The sequence below is a fragment of the Crinia signifera genome, chromosome 3, assembly GCF_055691185.1.
Source record: "Crinia signifera chromosome 3, ASM5569118v1, whole genome shotgun sequence".
Classification (NCBI taxonomy): domain Eukaryota; kingdom Metazoa; phylum Chordata; class Amphibia; order Anura; family Myobatrachidae; genus Crinia; species Crinia signifera.
The window spans coordinates 150,657,552-150,680,934 of NC_139219.1; the positions used below are offsets into that span (position 1 = coordinate 150,657,552).

The window sequence follows — 23,383 nt, forward strand, 5'->3', positions numbered from 1 at the left end:
TTGGATTTTGCAGCACAGATTTTGGTGGAATGAATGGTGGGTGCTATGTTGCACCAATACAGTGGAACCCCCCCACAAGTCACCCCATTTTGCAAAGTACACCCCTCAGGGAATTCATCTAGGGGTATAGTGTACATTTCAAACCCCCAGGGGTTTCACCAATTTTGATACAAGTGGGCAGTGAAAATGAAAAATTACATTTTTTTACACAAAAATGCAGTTCTGGCTCAAAATTTTTCATTTTCAGAAGGTATGAAGGAGAAAAAGCACCCCAAAATCTGTGCCCCAATTTCTCCCGAGTACGGCAATGCCTCACATGTGACCAAAAAATACCAGTTGGGTGCATGGCAGGACTCAGAAGGGTCAGAAGGGAAGGAGTGATTTTTGGATTTTGCAGCACAGATTTTGGTGGAATGAATGGTGGGTGCTATGTTGCACCAATACAGTGGAACCCCCCCACAAGTCACCCCATTTTGCAAAGTACACCCCTCAGGGAATTCATCTAGGGGTATATTGTACATTTCAAACCCCCAGGGGTTTCACCAATTTTGATACAAGTGGGCAGTGAAAATGAAAAATTACATTTTTTTACACAAAAATGCAGTTCTGGCTCAAAATTTTTCATTTTCAGAAGGAATGAAGGAGACAAAGCAACCCAAAATCTGTGCCCCAATTTCTCCCGAGTACGGCAATGCCTCATGTGTGACCAAAAAGTGGCAGGACTCAGAAGGGAAGGAGTGATATTTGGATTTTGCAGCACAAATTCTGGTGGAATGATGGTGGGTGCTATGTCGCATTAGCAAGACCCCCAAAGCACCAATACAGTGGAACCCCCCCACAAGTGACCCCATTTTGCAAACTACACCCCTCAGGGAATTCATCTAGGGGTATAGTGTACATTTCAAACCCCCAGGGTTTTCACCAATTTTGATACAAGTGGGCAGTGAAAATGAAAAATTACATTTTTTTACACAAAAATGCAGTTCTGGCTCAAAATTTTTCATTTTCAGAAGGTATGAAGGAGAAAAAGCACCCCAAAATCTGTGCCCCAATTTCTCCCGAGTACGGCAATGCCTCACATGTGACCAAAAAATACCAGTTGGGTGCATGGCAGGACTCAGAAGGGAAGGAGTGATTTTTGGATTTTGCGGCTCAGATTCTGGTGGAATGAATGGTGGGTGCTATGTGGCATTAGCAAGACCCCCGAAGCACGGTGAAATTATGAACCTAATAATCCATAGATGTGTGGTATATTTTAAAACACTCCTTTATACATAGGCCGGGTTTGTCGGGGCAAGTGTCACACTGGAAAATAGTTTGCTTTCTTATTCCCTTTTTATAGCAAACTTTGCACCTTTTTTGTGTCCTGCCCTTTTTTCCAGTGGAGGGGATTTCATCAGGAAAATGCTGCCCTGGTACAATACGGGGGCCAGTACTAGAAGTACTGGGGCCCTCTGCCTGCTGGTTCCCAAATATTAGGCCCTTTATGACTTCCTCTTGAAAGTGCATAAATGTCCCCCTCTGGCCGGTAGAACGGAATAGCACGTAAGCGTTATACAGTGCCATCTGGATGATATACACGGCCAGCTTCTTGTACCAGATTTTTGTTTTCCGCAGGGCACTGTACGGCTTCAGTACCTGATCTGAAAGATCCACTCCGCCCATGTACCTATTGTAATCCAGGATACAATTAGGTTTTGAGGTGTGGGTACTGGTACCTCGTACAGGGACGGAGGTGGTACTGTCTCCGTGAATTGTTGTCAGTATAAGGACATCCCTCTTGTCCTTATATTTGACCAACAACATATTTTCGGTGCATATTCCCCTGCTTTCACTCCTTCTCATTACTTGGGCAATGTGCGTTTTTGGGAGGCCTCTTTGGTTCTTGCGCACAGTACCGCAAGCTGCTGTACCTCTTGAACCAAGGGCCTTAAACAGGGGGATGCTAGTGTAAAAGTTATCCACATAGAGGTGATAACCTTTATCCAGGAAGGGGTGCACTAAATCCCAGACAATTTTTCCACTAACACCTACGAGGGAGGGGGGGCATTCTGGCGGTTCAATTCTTGAATCCTTCCCTTCATATACCCTAAACCTGTGAGTGTACCCTGAGGTGCTTTCACACAGCTTATACATTTTTATGCCATACCTTGCCCTCTTACTGGGAAGGTACTGGCGGAATTTAACCCTTCCTTTAAAATGTATAAGGGACTCGTCTATGCAAATGAATTTATCTGGGATGTACATGTCTTCAAATTTGGCACTGAAATGATCAATGACCGGCCTGACTTTGAATAGCCGGTCAAAGGTGGGATCATCTCTGGGTGGGCACTGTGCATTATCGTTGTAATGCAAAAATTTAAGGATCGTCTCAAATCGAGCCCGGGGCATGGCCATACGGTAAAATGGGGTGCTGTACAGAACATCTGTACTCCAATATTGCCTAATTTCTGGCTTTTTTACTATGCCCATATGAAACACCAGACCCCAAAACGTCATCATCTCTACTGCATCTACAGGGGTCCACCTAGCAAATAATGACGTGGGGTTTTGAGCAATAAACTGCTGGCCATATAAATTAGTTTGGTCCACCATTAAATTTATAAAATCATCAGAAAAAAATAATTTGAAAAAGTCAATTTCTCTGATACCTGTGGAATCAAATTGGATTCCTGGCATGGCCAAAAACTCAGGAACCTGGGGCTCAAAATTGTCTGGTGGTGGGGTCCATACGAGATCAATTATTGGGGGGGGGGTCTCAGCTGCTCTACGGGGGCGTCTTTGAGGGGGTCCCTCATCACCAGAGGAGGAAGAGGAGCTTAAGGCGAATCCTTCAAATTCCCCGCTTGCATCACTGGCTGTGTCAGAGTCAGAAGCAAGCATGGCATATGCCTCCTCCGCTGAATACATTCTTCTGGATGACTGGGATGACATTTGGGATGACATTTGGGATGCCATTTTTATTTTTGTGTTACTGGTAGTGAAATGTTTCAACACGTGTATAGTGTAGGGGGGGGTACAAACTTTATTTCAACCCGGGGGGTATGTAGTGTGTAGTGTGTATGTAGTGCAGAAAAAAAAAATACTTTATACAAAAAAAAAAAAATTGAAGGGGTTAAAAAAAAAAAAAAATTGAAGGGGTTAAAAAAAAAATTGAAGGGGTTAAAAAAAAAAATTGAAGGGGTTAAAAAAAAAAAAAAAAGGTCCTGCGCCAAAAATTGAGCACAGATGTTGGTCAGTAACGTCCGTCACTGAACAGCGCTCAAAGGCAACAGGAATTTGATCAAAAAAAAAAAAAAAATAGATCAACCCTGTGCCGAAAAAGATGATCAGTGATGTACGTCACTGATCAGCGCACAGCGGCCACAGGACACCCACAAAATCACAGTGTGTGTAAAAAAAAAATTAAAAAAAGACCCCACAGCACACACAAAAAAAAAAAAAGGTGATCAGTGATGCGACACTGATTACCAGTGAGGGGCAGCAGGTGCACAACCTTTGGTGCAACTGACAGTGCAACTGGCAGGTATATATAAAAAAAAAAAACCTCTGCACCCCCAAAAAGTTGCTGATCACCTCAGATATAGTGATCAGCACAAAAGGCGGGGGCAGCAGACACAAAATTTAGCACTCTCTATCACTCTCTGTCACTATCTCTCTCTATCTCTCTATCTCTCACTATCTAACACTCTATGACACTGCAGCAGCAGCAGTGACAGGTATATATATATATAAAAAAAAAACTGCGCCCCCAAAAAGTTGCTGATCAGTTAATTTATACTGATCAGCACAAAAGGGGGGGCAGCAGTCAGTTATATAAAAAATATATAGCACAATCTGTCACTATCTCTATCTCTCTCTATCTCTCTCTATCTCTCTATCTCTCTATCTATAACTATCACACTGCAGCAGCACAAAATATAGCACTCTCTGTCACTAGGCCTCTCTATCTCTCTCTCTCTCTATCTCTCTCTATATCTCTCTATCTCTCTCTATCTCTCTCTCTCTATGTCTCTATCTATAACTATATCACACTGCAGCAGCACAAAATATAGCACTCTCTGACACTATCTCTCTCTATCTCTCTCTATCTAACGCTATTACACTGCAGCAGCACAAGTTCACAACACAGGAAGTCACAAGTAACAGGATCCAGGAAGCATCCAGCACACTACAAGCAGTGATGAAGCAGTGATCAGGCAAGGTATTTGCAAGGATCAGGTAAGTATTTGGCAAGGTTCAGGTCAGTATACTGCGGCAGCTAGGCACGGTGACCGCACTGCACGCAATTCCAGACCGGAATGGCGTCTGCAGTGCAGTCACCGTTAGTTTAAATCCCCCTCCTTGGCTGTGATTGGTCCGTCGGTCCGACGAACCAATCACGGCCTTTGGGGGCGGGCGGGGTGAGGTGGGGTGACACCAGTGTCACCCTTACACCCCGCGGTGATTGGTGCTGTACTTTACAGCACCAATCACCTCCGATCGCGTGTCACCGGCGAACGTTATTCGCCGGTGACACAGAAAACGCTGTAATTGGCTGTTCACACTGAACAGCCAATCACAGCGATCGCCGACGGGGGGGCGGCATCGCAGCCCCCCCTGGGCATGCACGGACATGTCTGCTGTCAGGGACAGCAGACATGTTGAAACTGTCACCGCGTCTATAGACGCGGTGACAGTTACAAGCCATGACGTACATTTACGCCATGTGTCGGGTAGTACTTCCCGACCATGGGCCTTATTTTGGTTCATTCTTTCTGACAAAATCCTTCTTAGATGGGCAAAACCATGAGCACTGCAGGTGAGGCAGGTGTTACTTGTGCAGAGAGAATTAGATTTGGGTAGGGTTTTACTTCAAAGTGAGATCTATATTGCAGTGTAAAAATAAAGCAGTCAGTATTTTCCCTGCACAGATACAAAATTACTCACCCAAATCTAATTCTCTCTGCACATGTTACATCTGCCCCCCTGCAGTGCACATGGTTTTGTCCATCTAAGAAGGAGTTTGTCAGAAAGAATGAACCAAAATAAGGCCCCATGACGTAAATGTACGTCAATTGTCGGGAAGGGGTTAAATATATACATTTCAATATAAACATATATCCATGGGTAAATGTAATAAATTTAAGGCATCAGAATTTTGAAGGAGAATGCATTTAAAAGTCAAAATCAACCTGGTTTCGCCCTTTAAATGATTGCCACTTTAAAGGTGCCCATACACTGTGCGATAGCGGGCATTTCATAACACAGTACAAAAAGTATGTGCTGCACTTTTTGTACTGCCTTTGGATCGCATTGCATTGCACGCCAATCGCATGCGATGCGATTTAGTACAAAAAAAAATCACAGTGGATGGGCACCTTAAAACCTACCAGGAGGTCATTATTGTTTACAATTTGCAGTGTACAGTATTACATTAACTCTCCAATGAACATTGGTAATTTTGTGCATAAACCTTACACAACTATGCAGTACTTACACAACTATACTGTATGTTTACAATAGGATTATTAATATTGCTTCCTTAACATACTGGTTTTCCTCCCACACACATTCCAGATTAATATATAATATAATATCACGTTTAATATTGACAAAAAAACAAATACTTTGCATCTAATCAACAACATTATTTACCTAATGGAGCAGCCTTTGCAGTCACCTTCTCTGTCCCTGTAGTTCCACAATCCGATTGGCTTGCTATCCAGGAATGTTTCTCCCATGCAACCAGAGAAAGTTGTTGTTTTAACAGCATCAGGTTTCTGTAATGATCAAACAGGTGGTAATTCAAATAATACAAAAAGTGTTATTTCCAGAAGAATAAACAATACTGTAATGTTGTCTTAAGATCTAATGGGCCCCATGTGCTGGCCACACATCAGACCAACTTTCCTCCAACCATCCAACTAGCTGGTTGGTCAGAATAAAAACCTGGTACTGGATTGGAGCAAATGTAATTTGTAATTAAGTCATTTGTTTCCCAAATCGGAAAATGGACAACTGTCACTTAGACAATGTACCTATATGATTTGGACCTATCTGATTTAAACAATTTCACTGAATGTTTTTGTCCATTCTTCTGAGATTGGTAGAAAATTTCTTAATGGCATTTGCCCCATACAGTACCAGATTTTCAGTCCAACCAACCAACTAGTTGGATAGTTGGAGGAAAGTTGGTCTGATGTGTGGCCAGCATTACATCAGCAATCACAATTAATGGATTTCCAGATCCAGGGATTTTTTGGCCAGATAAATGGATTCTACAATCTATTTGACTTGCCCACACATTACAGATTTATTTCAGTGATCGGCAGATTTTTCCATCTAAAGATTGCATCTTCATATCTGGAAATTGCCCAATCGACTGTCATTTCAGCTGTTCATAATGTAAATAGATGAAGAAGACGAATTGGGAATGCCCACACATATAAAAAAGATCCGCAGATAATACCAGATTATTAAGCATGTTTAAAAATCTGATTAAGCAATCTATTGGCGATCTCTATTCATTTTTGATTGGGATTGACAAAAGGGGGAGCCCAAACATCTAAAATTAATTGTGGCAATCATCTCCAGATCTCAGGATTATCACAATTAATTGCTGATGTATGGGGACCATTACATTTGAGAAAAGACTGACAAACAGTAGTAAGATAAAGTACCTACTTGTACTGTACATGGTGTGATTTATTTATGTTGGGAACAGGGATTATTTTGTCCCAATTCTAAATCGCTAGACATTGAGAGGTATGCCTAAGGTGAATAACTTTGGTATTATTATCAATATTTTTACTTAGTAGGTATCATATAATATACAGTATATTATAATACTAATATTTAATTACTTAATCTCAATATTGTTCATTCTGGGGGCGGGATGTTTTGGGACAGATGCAGTTATTTCTTTGTAGCATAGCCAATGGCAAATCATTGTGGCCATGTCCGATAAGTGACCTCATGCATATGAGCCAGTATAGACCAGCGGCTTGCCCACATGTACCCCATGGCTCATAACTTGTGTGCTCATCTGGCACTTGCCAGGGACTCCTCAGCAATTGACCTCACCGCACGTCCCTAGTATAGACAGAGCTGTATTGCCAGAAGGCTGATTAGGCTGAAGCCTAGGGGTCCTGCTGTTTATTTTGCGGAAGTACTTTACTTGTGTCCTAGGGCTCCAGTGGTTAAAGGTACTTTGCACTCGGTACTGTAGCAAGGCACACTCGGTCAGCTAAGGTTTGTTTTGATACAATTGGGACAGCTGACCAAAAACGAACTAGTCTAGCACTATTTGGTCAGCAGACTTTATTTCAACTGGGTATCAGTGTTTAAGTGAATGCTGAAAGTGTAAATGATGGCATTAGCTCTGCTACCAATGTCAGCTGTAGTGGGCTGAAAGATTGAATTACCAGAGGGGGCCTGGACATGGGTTACTACTTCCATGATTTTATCTTTGTGTGATTCTGGCACATATATCCACTTGTGGCTGCAGAGGAAAGCAAAGGGAATAACATATGTTGTCTATAACAAGGAGATGTTTGTGCAGTTGCAAACAGATGGAGACCATGAGGAGAAGAATATATGCCTGAGAAAGTTGAATTATTTGCAGGTGGCTGGGGATATCCTCAAATTCATGATGGTGGTTGACCAACACTAGCAAAACTCTTTAGAATGGCTACATATAAATTTATCACTGACACAGATTGTAGATTTCTTTGTCACTTTTCCATCTTTTGTATTTGTGTACATGCTTTAATAATTTTATACATATTTTTTGTACATAAGAGATGCAGCTGTTTTCTATTAAAGAGTTTTATTTGGTACTTGTTTAGCGAAGTATAAATATGCGGGTTTAACAAGCAAAATAAATAGTTATTTTATAACCCGCTATATTTGAAAACCCATGCACTTCCGCTTCCCTGCCTGGGGTGTCACTGTCTGCTCTGGTGTTTCTAGCACAGGTCTGGTTTGCATATCAGTGCTGATATACAGACCACACTGTGCTCGAAGCACTACAGCAGACAGCGACACCCCAGGCAGGGAAGAGGAACTGCATGGCTTTTAAAATATGGCAGGTGCTAGAATGAACACTAAATAGTTGAAACCTGGGCGTACTGTAAGTGTAAATAATATTGGGCCTGATGCACTAAGCTTCAAAAGTGATAAAATGGAAAGTGATAAACAGCCAACCAATCAGCTCCTACTTTACCTGCTATGTCACAGACTGTGTTTAAAAAATGGGGGGGAGGCGGATGCTACCAATGTAGCAAATTGGGTGCTGAAAAATGGCAGAGAGGAGCTGATTGGTTGGTTGTTTTATCACTCTCCATTTTATCCCATTTCAGGGCTTAGTACATCTGGCCCAGACTGGCGTAACCTGGCACATAAGTTACTTCAGCAATATATTGCAGCTTTATACAGTACGTACACACAATTGTAGCTTTTTTAGGGAATTCATTTTACGCCTGGGGTTTTAGGTGCTATGTTTCAATGTGTCTGTGTTATCATAGAATACAATATTACATTGCAGTACGTGAATGATTTTTACTCCCACAATTGCTGATAATTAATCAAGACCAATTTAATTTTAATTTATTTTTATTGTCATATTTTTTAAATATTATGACTGGTGATATACAGTATAGCACTTATCCTTGTATGTTACTTAGTTCATACTTCTATCATAGTTATTTTACATCTACCTGTATCAAAGGAAATTTTACTCTAAAAATATATCTTATTAATGCAAATGACACCTCCAGAGACATCTTGGCACATTTAGTGTGTGCCCTCTGATTGACAAATTGTCAGTGATGGAAGAAGTCACAATGTCAGTACATGCACAAGTGTGCTTAAGCCTAGCTAATTACCCTGCCATCTGCCTATGTTATTCAGCAGTATGAAATCTACTATTGTAAGTTAAGATCTATATTATTTTATTAAGTTTTCTGGGGGGAAAAATGACATGCCTATAATGATAGGTTTTTCAATGTGTCAAAGTGTCTTTTACATTTTAAGATATTTCTTTGTTCTCAACAAAGACACGAAAAAAAAGATTATTTTAATTTGGTCATATGATTAATAATTTGTTCAGAATTAACAAAATATTGTATACTGTGCAATGAATTGCAGTATATGTCATATGAAATAAGGTATACCCAATTGTTAATCATTTGTGTCAGTGTAGTACAGATGTACGTACACTTAACATTGCCATGATGCACATAGCTGTGCACATAGGGTTACATTTACTAAGGAGGGAGTTCTACTGAAGTTGGGATGTTTCCCATAGCAACCAAATCAGATTCTACTTCTACTTCTTTATTTAGCACCTTCTAGAATATAATAGAATTTGATTAGTTGCTACGGGCAACATCCAATCTTCAATAGAACTCCCACCTTAGTAAATTTACCCCATAGTTTTTCCGTGAATGGGTCACGCACATGTGCATGCCCATAGAGATATACAGTATAGTTGCAGACCACCATGACATGTAGCATGCCATCATGCGTATGCCCATGCGTACACGTCACGGCAAACCTGAACTCATGAAGTAGTTAGCATATAACTGAAACCTACAGTATCTGGTGGTAGTAAAGAAAATTAGTGCAGATTATTATAAAACACAAATGAATTCAGAATTTATGAATAGATGCCTATAGCCTTTTACAGAACATTTCCAAGGCAAGCTATGGGCTATGTTTTACAGAACATTTCCAAGAAAAGACAGTTAGATTACAACCATTCCACCTTATCCATGTGCTTGATCATGGTGTAAGTGATCTTTATAAAGGAGGGCATTATGGGGAAACAATCAGGCCATTTATTATCAGGCTGTCATACTGTGGACACAAATCCAATTTTCTCTTTGTAAATCCCTAGCACAAAGCTAAATAAAACACATTATGTCTTCCACTGGAGTAAAGTATATTTCATTTTACAGTAAGTGGGTTTTGAAACATTACTACTAGATGAGATAATTCATTTATGAAGCAAAAATTATAATTTCATTACCTTTATTTTTTCAGTCAAACCACCAACAAAAAGCAGAGCATGCGCATCTACATCCAGAATGGTATAACCAGGCTGTGAAGTGGAGCTGTATATGCTGGGCACAATAGGGGCATTAGGTCCATCTAGTGCCTGTACTGATATTGTTCCATTAATTCCTGATCTGCAAGAGAGCAGGTGACGTACTATAAGAAAACATTGATACATACATCATGACTTCGTTTTTTTTTGTATAGCAGATACACACGTCACTATGCAAAATGTACAATATTTGTCACATACCGATATCACAATTGTTTGTGATTTTTAGCTGTAAGAAAGAAAAAAAAACCCCTTAAGCTGGAAACAGCGATGTTGTGCCGATTTGCCATTTGGTAATGACAAATTGCCCACATCACTGTACACTAGGTGTGATGTCCTGCACATAAAACTTTGTTATATCGCTTTGTTTATGTCCTTTACACTTTTTCCAGTTTAAGGGCATTCATTCCTTTGTTGTAAGGAATGTCCATCTTTAAGAACAAAAGGTCTATTTCAGCATCAGTTTGCAGGCACATTGCTAAAATGCAAGCGCTTTGCTACATAGCGGAGGGCTCGCACCATACAGGATGCTCCATGGCTGTGCAGCCTAGCTGAAAAGCCAGATGCAGGTGGGCCATCTTTCTGGTCACAGCTGCTGTGTGTGACATCAAGTAGATCCACTCCCATCAAACACTCGAGGGGGGATGGGTGTTCTGGACATGCCTTTCTTGTCTGGACTGCTCCCACAAACCACTCGGGCGCCTTCCCTCAAATGGTCAGTCCCCACCCCTTGCTGTCCCAAGTTGCGTCATCGCCAACACCATCACTACCTGAACAAATGCGCAAATGTGCAGATCTACAGAAATCTAAAAATATTTCCAGTGTTTGAGAAGCACTGTTCTAAAAAGGATCATAGAGAAATGTCAGATGCAGCCCCCCCCCCCCCCCCCCCATGTGATAATCTGGAGCATTCTCTAGAAATGACCTTTCTCCCAAATGGTATGATCCACTTATAGGACCTCTACAGTTTTGTAGTTGGCGAGCGAAAAGTTCATTTTACAAATAACATGTTATTTTTTATTATAGTCTAAATTGTCCATGTAACGAATTTCCATCACAAAGCAAAGTTTTTGTAGCAGTAAGAAGGAATTCTTCACATAACTGCAAAATAATCCTTCTAGAAGTTACATCTGGCATAGTATCAAATTAACTGCAAGCAAAAGGCAAGTCTGCCACATTCCTGTTTTTATAACATCCATAAATTACATTGGTTTATTCTAAGATATTTGCGGTTTATGTGGATGATGAAAAGGCCATATAAACATTTGATGTAAATGTACAGAAAGCAAGATACCAGAACACTGACTAGATGTCGGAAACAAAAAACTGCACTCGATGCCTGAGTGATGATCAAATGCATAAGAAATAAAACCTATTAGACATCTTAATATGAAACTCAGCACTCTGTAAATTCATCCTAATGGCAATCCCCTCTCTGTATATGAGGATGATTATAGTTATAATCAATTTTACCCCATGACTGTGATGACTCAAGTGAAAGATAAAGAGTAGAGATATATTCACGGAACAGAAATTTCCACATAATATTCTCCCACAGAGTAGGATATAAATATAAAGAAATAACAAAATCATTACACACTGTTTCTTGAAATAAATTACACCAATTGCAGATATGCATCTAATATACTGTAGAGAGAACTTAATATTTTCTCTTCATTTCTAGCATTTGCTGAGATTGCTCTGGTACATTTATATAAGTTCTTGGGGATATAGAAATAGACTGAGTAGTTTTTTAATGAAAAACCTCATTGACATTTCTTTTTGCATTAGATTTCAAGAGAAATGAATGTTACAGTCCATTTATTTTGCAGAGCTCACACTATTTGTGCTAATTATTTTCATATTGCTATAGTTTCCACAGTACAATATGTCACTTAATTAATGCTGACAGGAGGCTGCCCACAAACCTGACAGGGGTTAAACCTGGAGATTGAGAGGGCCTGATCATGCCATGGTGGGGGGGTGTTTTATTGGATATCGGGGGTATGCATAATTTGGGAGGTAATGCTGGTTTACTGTATGAGGGGTACGTTTTTTAGATTTCTTTATATTATAAGTTTCTGCAGTGGATCAGCTTTGTCAATACTGATCTTCCTACTATCTATCCTTTGTTTGGTTTATTGTTTTTTATAGTATTTTGTAGGCAGGTAAGAGCAGACAGCATAAGGCATGATGGCGCATTAATTCCATTCTTCTTCTAGTGAGGACTCTTGCTAATACCACCCTGCTTGGGCTCATAGACATCGCCCTTCCATGTGGAATATCATTGGCCTGATATAAAAGAGAGAGTAGTACCCTTATGATAGGCCCATTTGGGTCAGCTGTTGCCTTCCCCATACAACCCCTTTCCTCCCTATGCATGCAATATTTGCATCGGTTTTCAGGTGACGGCTGTTGACTCCTCTCTCATTTGCAGTAAACCTGTGATAGTTGCATTTCCTATTTGATTTCCATTAGTAAGCTCTGGTTTGGACTTCCCTTTATCTGGATATAGGTTTGAGGATTTTGCACTTGGTTTTTGCCAAGTAGTATATTTTACATGATAGGAAATTATTGGCAGCGCTTGCTCCAATACCCAAAATAGATAGCTCTTAGTTGCTTTATTAAGTATGTGGGTTGAAGGTGCTCCCCTAAGTCAAAGAAGACATGAAGATACACAGAGAAAAAGAAGACTTGTGTTGGGGGCACTGAATAGATGAAAAACCATGTATGAAATTAAAAAATTTACTTTTGATTGCTTAATTTAGAAAAAAGTCCTATATTACCCCTTCAGTAATTGACTGAACTGGGTGTAGGAACTAGAAAAGAAATACTGGTATGGTATTTCCACAAATACATTTACCATATGGTAAATGTATTTGTGGAAATACCATACCAGTTGCGTTGATCTCCAACCCGTGCCAAAGAATGTGGCATGTGGACGTCGGAGTTGCTCACATTGCACATTCTCAGCAATGGACGCGCGAACGTGTGAGATGCTCGTGCATACACGTTCGCCAGCGCGTCAGCTGCCAGATACCAGAGGCTGGCGTGCTGGCAAGAAAGATGGGTGTGGCTCTATCTGAAGCCAATATCTCAGTGTGTGTATGCCCCTTTAGTGACCTAGAACTGAGGTATGTAATATCTGGATTAGAAATCAGGGAAAGGAGCAGTAAAAGTAAACCAGGCTCTTGACACTTAGCACGTGCAGTGTGTGGGGCACTTAAGTACAAAATGACTATATGTGTACAATATACTTTTTGGGCTGAAATATACTTCTAGGGACTGTTTATGAACTATGCAAACTTTTTTTTTTGGATGACATTAGCGCACGCTAAGCCCAAGGCAAATACTAGTATTTATATAGTTTTATACCACTTTGCATCAGCATGGGGGACCGTTATTTCATCACTAGACTTTTTTCAGAAATATAGCTGAGTTAGCAACCAGTTTTTTAGACTTGCGGTAGATGTAAATTCATTCATAATTTATCAATATGTAATATACAGTGGCACCATGATTTGGGGTGCTCCATTTGATAATTTTTTGTTTTTGTGTTATACAATGACATCTTATAGAAGGTATAGACATAGATATGCCTGAAGGTTTTCCTATCTTCCGGGTTTATTAATGTGCTCCCGTAAGATAGGAAAACCTTCAGGGATCTTCTGTCCTCCCAGATGTAAAGATACCTTTACGCGTTTGAAAAAATCTCTATTAAGAGTGAGATGGGTACGCCTATCTATGTGAAACCACATAAGATATTTACGGATGTATATCCATTGGATTGTTAATTATTGTCTTAAAAATATTTTTCATTTTTTTTTAATCTATATACACCCTGTTGTGAGAAAAATCACCATCAAACGCCTGATCACGACAACACCATATTGAAAAGGATCCTTCACCAACATCTATAAGGACTGTAATTTATCTTTTTCTTATTTTATTCACTATTGACACTGTTTGTTGCGCCCCACAAGGGACATCCTCCAACCTTTTTTCTGTCCATAGTTGTGCTTTGGGGTGTAGGTGACACCCAGCAGGATTTATCTTCAAGGCAGCATTGCGCTTTTGGGAACTGTTGTTTACCATGTCTTACTACTTTAGTTTTATGGTGCACCGTTTCTCCTACCTGTTTCACACTGTAAACTGATGCAATTGTTATAATGTAATGCAAAAACAGGTACTTATGTAATATCTGGACTCCCGTTTTTCTTATGAGACCGCGTCCCCTCGCGGGGCTCGCTGCGCTCACCACGCTTCGGGCACGGTGGCTCGCTGCGCTCGCCACACTATATAAAATCAACTCCATGCGTAGTTGGATAGTAGGGGTATGAAAAAATGGGGTGCATTTAACATGGGAGTCCAGATAATACATAAGTACCCAAAAACATTGATATAGCAATATAATAGGTGTGCAGTACAGATTCAGTGTGCCACATATTGAGTAAAGGTTAACCATTACCTTTCCAGAAACGGGTGGAACCACCCAGGCCTCATTGCAATCTCCTTGGTATGCATTTGCTAGGTATCTGCATAGTCGATCAGTCAGTAGGTCAATGACAAAAGATCGGCATACACAAGTTCAACATTGACCAAAGGTCGACATAAGCAAAAGGCTGACATGGGAAAGGATATGTATTAAAAGGTTGACATGAGTTTCAGGGATATGTTTAGTTTTTATTTTACTTTTTCATACCATACACGTGGACGCTGACTGGGAACAGTAAAGAACCTGGCCCGAAGCATGGAGAGCGGCAGTACACTAATCGGAGGTCTACATGCTTTTCATGTGTCGACCTATTCCACCTTGATCTTTTGCTTTTGTCGACCATGTGCACCTTTTGTCGGCAGCCTAATGACTGTCATCCTAGACATTGTCTGTGAGCTACAGTATACCACAGAAGACATCACTTATATAACTTAACATCATTATTGAACAGTAGTTTCCATATATGTAGATTTATCAGTGATTTAAGAGGCTGCTCATTGTTTTATATCCTCAAATTATGGAGGCATTTAACTGCTTTTCATGTTAAGCATTTCCTTTCTTGCGTATTGCATGAGTTTCTCTTATTTTGGTACTGGAATATGAGAGGTCTTACTACTACACTGCTAATATTTAATTGCTACTAATTGCTAATAAACTAATATTTTGATTTTGCCACACATTACACACTTACCGTGAAGCTTCAACTCTGTACCAATGTTTGTCATTGATATTTAGGTCGGGATATTCAACCCGCCCAACTCCTGATCCTACATCCCACAGAAAGTTCACTTTTCCTTTCCTCATCTCTATTGCTAGGAAGTCAGTCTAGAAAACACAAACAAATATTAATGCAGTATTACAATAACATTCAGAACGATTATTATTTATGCAAATACAAAGTAAAATTTGATCTAGAATTCTAGATGTATTGATTTATTCATGCAACCTATTTATAGTATATAATAATTCCATAAGGTCTGCCCCAACTCCCACATCCATGCACAGTCAGAGCCAGGATGCCCTCCAACAGTTTCCAGAGCAAGCAGTATAAGACAGACCTAGCCAGGGGAGGACCCGCAGGGCTACCTGAATGGGGTAAATATGGCAGGTTTTGGGAAATGGATCAAGAAGAGCACATAGGGATGGATTGGAAATGGAATGGAAGAGCGGGTAGGGGGAGTAATAACTGAGGTGTTTGATGCCTTTGGAGCTTGGCACATAGGTCCAGACAGCAGTGGAGAATAATGGTTATATTGATATGCAGTTTCAGCTGTCCTTTTGCAATAGAGTTCTGTGATCTTTCCTGCACTTGAAAACTGTTGCCCCAATTTATAAAATCATACAGAAACTGCAGTTGCTGCATGATTTAAGTAAAAGTTGCACATGTTTAGCTGTGTCAGGTGTTTACTACTGTGCAACTTATCTTTAATTGGGGCACTTTAAAATCAGCTACTAAACTGTAATATCTGATCTGCTCATTGGGCCTGATTATTGGGCCAAATTCAGCTTGAACCTCGATTTAGAGAATCTTCAGTCAGGTTAATTATTAAAAGAATGTGCGGTCACAGCGTACGCACGGAATGAATAGTACAGTAGTTGCAGTTTGAATGACAGGAAACCAGTGTATAGGGACAGAAACATGGTGTTTTCTGGGTGTGTTTGTGAAATGCAGGCGTGCCATGGCGGTTTTTAAGTGGGTCTCTGATGATGGTGATGGCCAATTCCACTTTTTAGCGGATTAGATGAAGCCTTAGACTTACTCAAATGGAAAGAACCCCTCAATGTTTGGGCTTTGTGAAGGGCTCTGCGGCTGAATCGCTAATTGCGATGCATCTGTAATTTTGTAATGACCGTTTAATCTTTCTTTCTGGTCGGCAACTTTTTTTTGAAAGCAGGCAATGTATGGTACTTTTTTGTATGCACCTAACCTGCAACGCGCATGTGCGGTACAGGTTTGCAACATAAGATACAGATTGGCTACAGACTGTCAATGAATTATATTCTATTTGGGGGAAGCAACGGTCTCTGTTTGTCAAAATGGATGCATGTCACATTGTTTTAGGGTATCAACAAGGTTTTCCTAGTTTCTCTGTTGGATCTATGGCATCTGGTTTGGGAAACCTCAAGGATCACGAAGCCATTGTTGTGCCACAAGTGGATAACAAATGCAAGCCGGAGGCATCTACTTACATCAGATTGGTCGTTAATATAATTGTAAATGTGTCCATTTTTTCCACAAAGACTAAAAAGTCCCTTCTTTTCCCTATCCTGCGGATTACACTTGTATGTATTAGGATACCCTCCTCCGTTCTCCATGGAGAGCACCCCAGCAATTTTCCTTTTGATGACACAGAATAAGAACCAGCTTGAGAGAGCTGGGTGATGGCTGGAGATATGGAACGGGTGCTGGCTGGTGATACAGAAAATGATCTGGCTTTGAGTTATAAGGGTAGGTGTCTGGTGAGACAGAAGGGGAGCTGGCTTGTAAGACTGTTTGGTGAGACTGAAGTAGGGCTAGCTGGAGGTACAGAAGGGGGGCAAGCTGGTGAGACAGAGGGTCCTGCCTAGGGTGCCAGAAGGGGGGCTTGGTAGAGAAACAGATGGGGCTGGCTGTAGAGACGGAAGAAAGACTACCTGGAGAAACAGAAAGGGGAGGGTGGGCAGGAGAGACAGAAGGGAGACGAGCGGGTCAGATAGAAGAGATACTGGTTTGTGAGACAAAAGAGAGGCTGGCTGGAATGAGAGAAGGAGGCTAGCAGGGGATAGGATGGGGTTTGTTGGGAAGTTATTATGGGAGCTGTGAAGACAGATTAGGTGCTTGAGGATGCTGTCTGGAAAGACAGAAAGGAGGCTGTCTGGAATGACAGAAGAAAGCTGGATGAACAGAATAAAAGGATGCTGGCAGCAGGTAGAGCAAGCTGGTGAGTCAGAAGGGGAGGTGGCTATTGAGATGGAAAAGGAGGTGGCTGTTAAGACAGAATGGATGCTGGCAAAAGAGACAGAAATTACACTAAAAGGACACTGGCTGGGCAGACAGAAGGGAGACTGGCTGTAGAGACAGAAGAAAGATTGGCTGGGGAGACTTGCTGGAGAGACAGAATAGGGAGGAAACTGCGAAGTCACAGTGAATGCTAAAGAGACAGGCATGCTGGCTGGTGAGGCAGAAGAGTTCTGGCTGATGAGACAGAAGGGGGGTTGGCTGGAGAGACAGAAGCTGGTTAGGCTGGAGAGACATCAAGGTACTGTTTAGTGAGACAGAAGGGGGATCGTTTGAAAAGACAGAAAAGGGTTAGCTGGTGAGATGGATTGGGGCTTGAGGAGGCTGTCTGGAAAGACAGAAGAAAGCTGGCTGAACAGAATATAATGGTGCAGGCTGCAGGTAGAGCAAGGGGTTAGCTGGTGAGTCAGAAGGGGGGTCATTTGAAAAGACAGAAAAGGGTTAGCTGGTGAGATGGAATTGGGGCTGGCTGAAAAGAAAAAAAAAAGGGCTGGCTGGTGAGACAGAAGTGGGGGATAGCTAGTGAGAAAAAAGGAGGATGGCTGGTAAGACAGAAAGGGATATGTCTGGGGAGTTGGGGAGATAAAATTGATGCTGGATAGACAGAAAGTGGAAAAGCTGGAAAGTTGGAAGAAAAGACTGCTAGTGAGACAGTTGGTGAGCCAGCTGGTAACAGAAAAAAAGAACTGTCTGGTTAGACAACATGGTGTTGGCTGGTGACACAGCAGGTTGCTGGCTGGAGTGACAGAAAGTGGAAGGGACAGATGTTTGGCTTGAGAGATAGAAGGGGTGCTGACTGGAGACACCAAAGGGGTGTTGGCTGGAGAAAGTGATGGGCTAAGGCTGCCAAGACTGAAGAGGGGTTGTTTGGAAAGACAGAAGGGGGCTGGCTGATGAGACAGAAGGAAGAACAGAAGGAAGAACAGCAGGAGAGACACAAAGAGTGCTTACTGACTAGATGGAAGAGAACATTAGAGGGCTGACTGGATCTGGAAATACACTAAAGGTCTGGAGTGGCAAAGACAATGGGGGGGGGAGCCAAAAATTACCTGTCGAGAATTGCTGGAGATTATGCCTAACTGGCAGGATTATTGGAACATTACTTCGTCATTCATACCATTCTGATATTATCAATCTTTATACCTCCTTTTCACCCTTTTTTATACCTTCTGGATTGTTATTTCAGTTTGTAACATATTCACCTCAACCTATTACCAATAATTGCACTAGACCTCCAGCCACCACAAGTTATACAACTTTATTACTATAATTGGCATTTGCTTATTAGCCCTTTCCCCTCTACTCTTTTAACTTCTGAAGCAGGTCATAAGAATAATATGTTACCAAATTCGGACATTTGTATGTACTCATACAATTGTTGTGCATGTGCACTGCATGTATATAGAGATTTTGTGTGAATGGATAAAGATTCCAACTCTGCATCAGCCACTCAATGCTTTTTTCTATGGACAGGGTGCACTAAAGTTTAGCAGTGCAACCTGTCATACATCACCGAGCTTCACATTCTTAATCATCACATATGCACTAACATATGCAATTATTAATGTAAAGGGCAGCTCTTCCGATAAGAGGTGTCCTTTGTGATGCGGCTCGGGAGTCCCTCTCCACTTGCACAGAGTGATGGGGCAGGCCGCGGGGCATTCTGAGACAGCACTGTGAAGTGATGCCCACAGGCTCATGCCAGCTTTTGCGAGGGGCATGGGTGCATTAGGAAATGTAATAAAACACCCGAATTGGCGTATACCACCCTATATATGGCGAGTTTGTCAAAACGCATGTCCAGAAAGAAAAAGTTGAAGCTTTAAACAATACTTACAAATTTGTTACTTCCAAGGAAAAACAGGAGATTGTCGGGGGTCTCTGTTTTCACATTTAGGATGATGGTGTTGTACCTGCCTTTCTTAATGTCAGGTTTATAAGTACGAATACAGTCACCTCCAGATGACACTGAAACTTTGATCTACAATAAAACACAAAAACACAAGTGTTAACGTACAGTATGGGTATGGGATAATGACAATGGTGTGACTTTTGTCCAACATTTTGACCACCTATGCTGTTGTTTTACCCTAGCCAACACCAACAGTCTTGGAATATATTATACTGTATCGACACTAGAACACTCAAGCAAAGACTAATCTTAAATGTTGCTAAAGTATTCACATGTATTGCTCATGCATAAGTATTCAACTATGGTACTTTAGTATTATATTTTTATTAATAATGAATGCAAATGTGCTGGGGGGGGGGGGGGGGGCGATTAGATAGAATAAGGTCCAAAATGTAGTTAGCAATATAGCACTATAAGAAACCAGTCTTTGTGACTGGAGCATGAATAGCATCCAGTACCTTTGTTCCCATATCTGGGTGTCTAATCAGGCACAAGGAGATCCCTATGAAAAAGGATGATTTAAATTGATGGTTTTAGGACCCAGCATTTCCAGCAGGAAAACAGCACATGTAGAGAGAGTGTGCTGAGACAGGAAGTCTGTTGAGTAAGAAGGAACCATGGTACCATGGGACCATGTGACTGCTTTAAGGATCTGGACGGAGATAGCCCTAGGCAGTGATGTGCTGAGAACATTTGGGGCCTGATTCTGGTTCACTTGCTTTAATGGACAAACCATGTACTGTACACTACAGGTGGAGAAGATTTAACATGTGAAGAGACAGTTAGATTTGGGTGAGTTATTTTGTTTCTGTAGGGGGTAAATACTGGCTGCTTTATTTTTACACTGCAATATACTGTAGATATCATTTTGAAGTACAAACCCCACCCAAATCTAACTCTCTCTGTCCCACCTGCAGTCTACATGGTTTTGTCCATTAAAGAAGGAGTTTGATTTTGCGAGTGAAACAGGAACATGCCCTTAGTGCATGGCTAGGACTGTGAATTGTGGAAATTTACAACAGAGAATGCAAGAGGCATGAATCAAGTACCAGAGATCTGGGTGCAGTAACAGGAAAATAAAACTGGGAGTCTTCTCCTACAACTGCAGTCTGGATTATGAAATGACAGAAGACAGAAAGCCTATAGCAGGAACAGAGAAAGCCGGCCCGGCACTAAGTAAAAACCGGAACCGGACCGCACCCCATAATGCCAGACCAGACAGGCTACATTCATCAAACTCTGCACTCTGGAGCTTGTAACGTTTTGTTTGGGGGGTGCCTGTGACTGCTTTCACCAGAACTTTAATTACAAGCCTACTGCTATATTGTATATAAAGATATTGCCAGGATTACAAAGACATTTGCATACTGTATTGTGGGAATTCTTATGTCGCTCTAAAGGTACAGTACCAATTGTATTCTACTACTATATTTGGGCCCATTGTGCTGATCAGTGAAGATTAATTTGGGGTATTATCTATACTAGTCAGAACACTGAGTTTATTGACAAAGTATGTGATATTACAGTATTTACACTGAAACATTCATTTATAAGCGATTACATGTTGCGTTGTGAAGTATTCATTATTAATCTAACCATTTTGTCTAGATAAAGACGGTCATTTTCAATAATTTCAGTTTCTAAAGAAGAAATGCATAGCTGAGATAATTTGCATTACTGTATTCTATCTTCAATGCAGTGATATTTTTACTGCTGGGATATTTTTACTTATTCCACTGTCAGAGCAATTTTTAGGTAAATTCATATGACTACTGCATACTTCCCCAACTATCCTGATTACAGCGAGACAGTCTTGTTAATTGCAGACTGTCCACTGTCCCTCCTGTAGGTCAAAGGGTCCCACGGGCTGGATAGTTGGGGGGAGCAGACATTCACTGCTGATCTGCTTCTGAGCAGCTGTGATCGATAAATAGATGCCATGCACATTCGCACAGCATCTCCACAGTGTATAGAGGTAGGCCGAGGCTGCCCGCCACCTCGGAAAGCACTGGGCACGCCCGGAAATTGGAAATGGCAGTCGTGCACCAGACCACCCCCCTCCCCCTTAATGGTAGCCACGTCCACTTTCTTTTTGGAAGGACTGCTTGCGTGAATGGTCCCATGTTGGAGAATCTGAAAGTTGGGAGGTGTGCATGGGTCTATTGATATTATGAAAGAAAATAGTAGCGCTAAACAGTATAAATTTAAAGAATTTAATAAGACATAAAAAATTATGGTTCATAAAAGCACCATAAAATAACAATAAAGCACTGGCACCTATTATAGCTACTGAGTGTAACGGTCGATTCCTAGTACACCACCAAATGATTTTTGGAGAAATTCCGGATAAAGTAAAAGTCTGTTACCTTAAGGTGGGTTGTATAGTTACCGCAAAGCAAAGTCCAAGTGAAGATTTTTAATCCTTATTGAGGAAAGCAAATACTGCAAGGGATCCCTTTGATAAAGCTGTACCTTGTTACAGCGAAACGCGTCAGGCATAAGGCACCATTGGCGACCTCTTTGCTACTCTCACCACCACCAGGTTCCAGACCAGCAGCCACCGGAGTTTAACTACTTTTCAAATACATCTGCAATATTATGGAAATTCCATAACACTCCATCTGAAGACACCTGCAGTATTTACTTTCCTCAATAAGGATTAAAAATCTTCATTTGGGCTTTGCTTTGCGGTAACTATACAACCCACCTTAAGTTAACAGACTTTTACTTTATCCAGAATTTCTCCAAAAATCATTTGGCGGTGTACTAGGAATCGACCGTTACACTCAGTAGCTATAATAGGTGCCAGTGCTTTGTTGTTATTTTATTGTGCTTTTATGAACCATAATTTTTTATGTCTCATTACATTCTTTAAATTTATACTGTTTAGAGCTACTATTTTCTTTTGTACTTTTCCTTGCTGAAGGGTTTCTCACCCCCTTCCCTAGTAGCTGCTTCACAACACACCCCATCACAAGCGCCTAATTGGTTGTTATTACAACCATTTTTCATCCTTTTGGCTATTGATATTATGTCCTGAGATTTATTAGAAACACCCTGAGATTGCTAATCTTCTTCAAATAAACCGATTTTCTGTGAAGGTTTACGCTTTGTGTGGACTTTGTTTCTTTACCCCTTTGAAGATAAGAAGAGAAACCTGAACCGGGTACCGAAGAATCAGTCACCAGGTAAAATGGAGTGTAATTTTAACGCTACATTACCATTATATTGGCTAATAACTGGGTATAACACTTATAATAACATTATTGTGTTGTGTGTAAATACTTTATTCACACGATCGTTTTCATTGATGATTCTATTATAAATATCTCACTGGAAACTATTACAAAAGTGTCATGGCAGTGCGATGTAACTAATTGGGGAAATTTACCAACATCCCAGAATGCGCCAATGTCAGGGTCCCCCTGTATTTCTGTAAGCAGCACCAGGCTCATGGGCCTGTTTCCCAGCATCGGGCCCAAACACTCAGCAGGCCAATGCCAGCCACAGATGGGGAACCTTTTTATAGCAGTTCCCACGGCCACAGCCTTAACCCATGACTGGTCAGCCTGGGCAGGAACCCTGGGGAAGTGGGAACTTTGATTAAGTCATATTAATTGAAGTGGTTTTTAAATGCTACATACAAATAACATTCCATGTTCCCCCCAACTTTGAAAGAACTCCCACATGTGTTGCAATACACTTGTCCCACAAAGACAACTATGGTATCAGCTAGAGTAGACCAATAGATGCCGGCTCAGTGATTTTGTGTCAAGGGTGAGCCTCCCTTACTCCAAAAATTTGAGAGACGCCAAAGTACTACAGTAGTTCTCAAAATGCAGTGCAGCCGGTGTCTAGGGTTCTGAACTTAGAGGAGTCCTTAACATA

At 41.0% G+C, this 23,383-nt stretch overlaps 1 protein-coding gene across 1 annotated transcript in view; it reads right to left on the bottom strand.

Moving 5' to 3' along the window:
* The window catches only part of LAMA2 (laminin subunit alpha 2), a 727,667-nt gene that overhangs the window by 125,899 nt on the left and 578,385 nt on the right, over positions 1-23,383 (bottom strand). Inside the window, exons 45-48 of the mRNA XM_083176751.1 lie at positions 19,421-19,564; positions 15,277-15,410; positions 10,013-10,172; positions 5,638-5,762 (exon numbers count right to left, since the gene is read on the bottom strand). Coding sequence (XP_083032877.1) covers positions 5,638-5,762; positions 10,013-10,172; positions 15,277-15,410; positions 19,421-19,564 — 563 coding nt within the window. The remainder of the gene's footprint in view (positions 1-5,637; positions 5,763-10,012; positions 10,173-15,276; positions 15,411-19,420; positions 19,565-23,383) is intronic.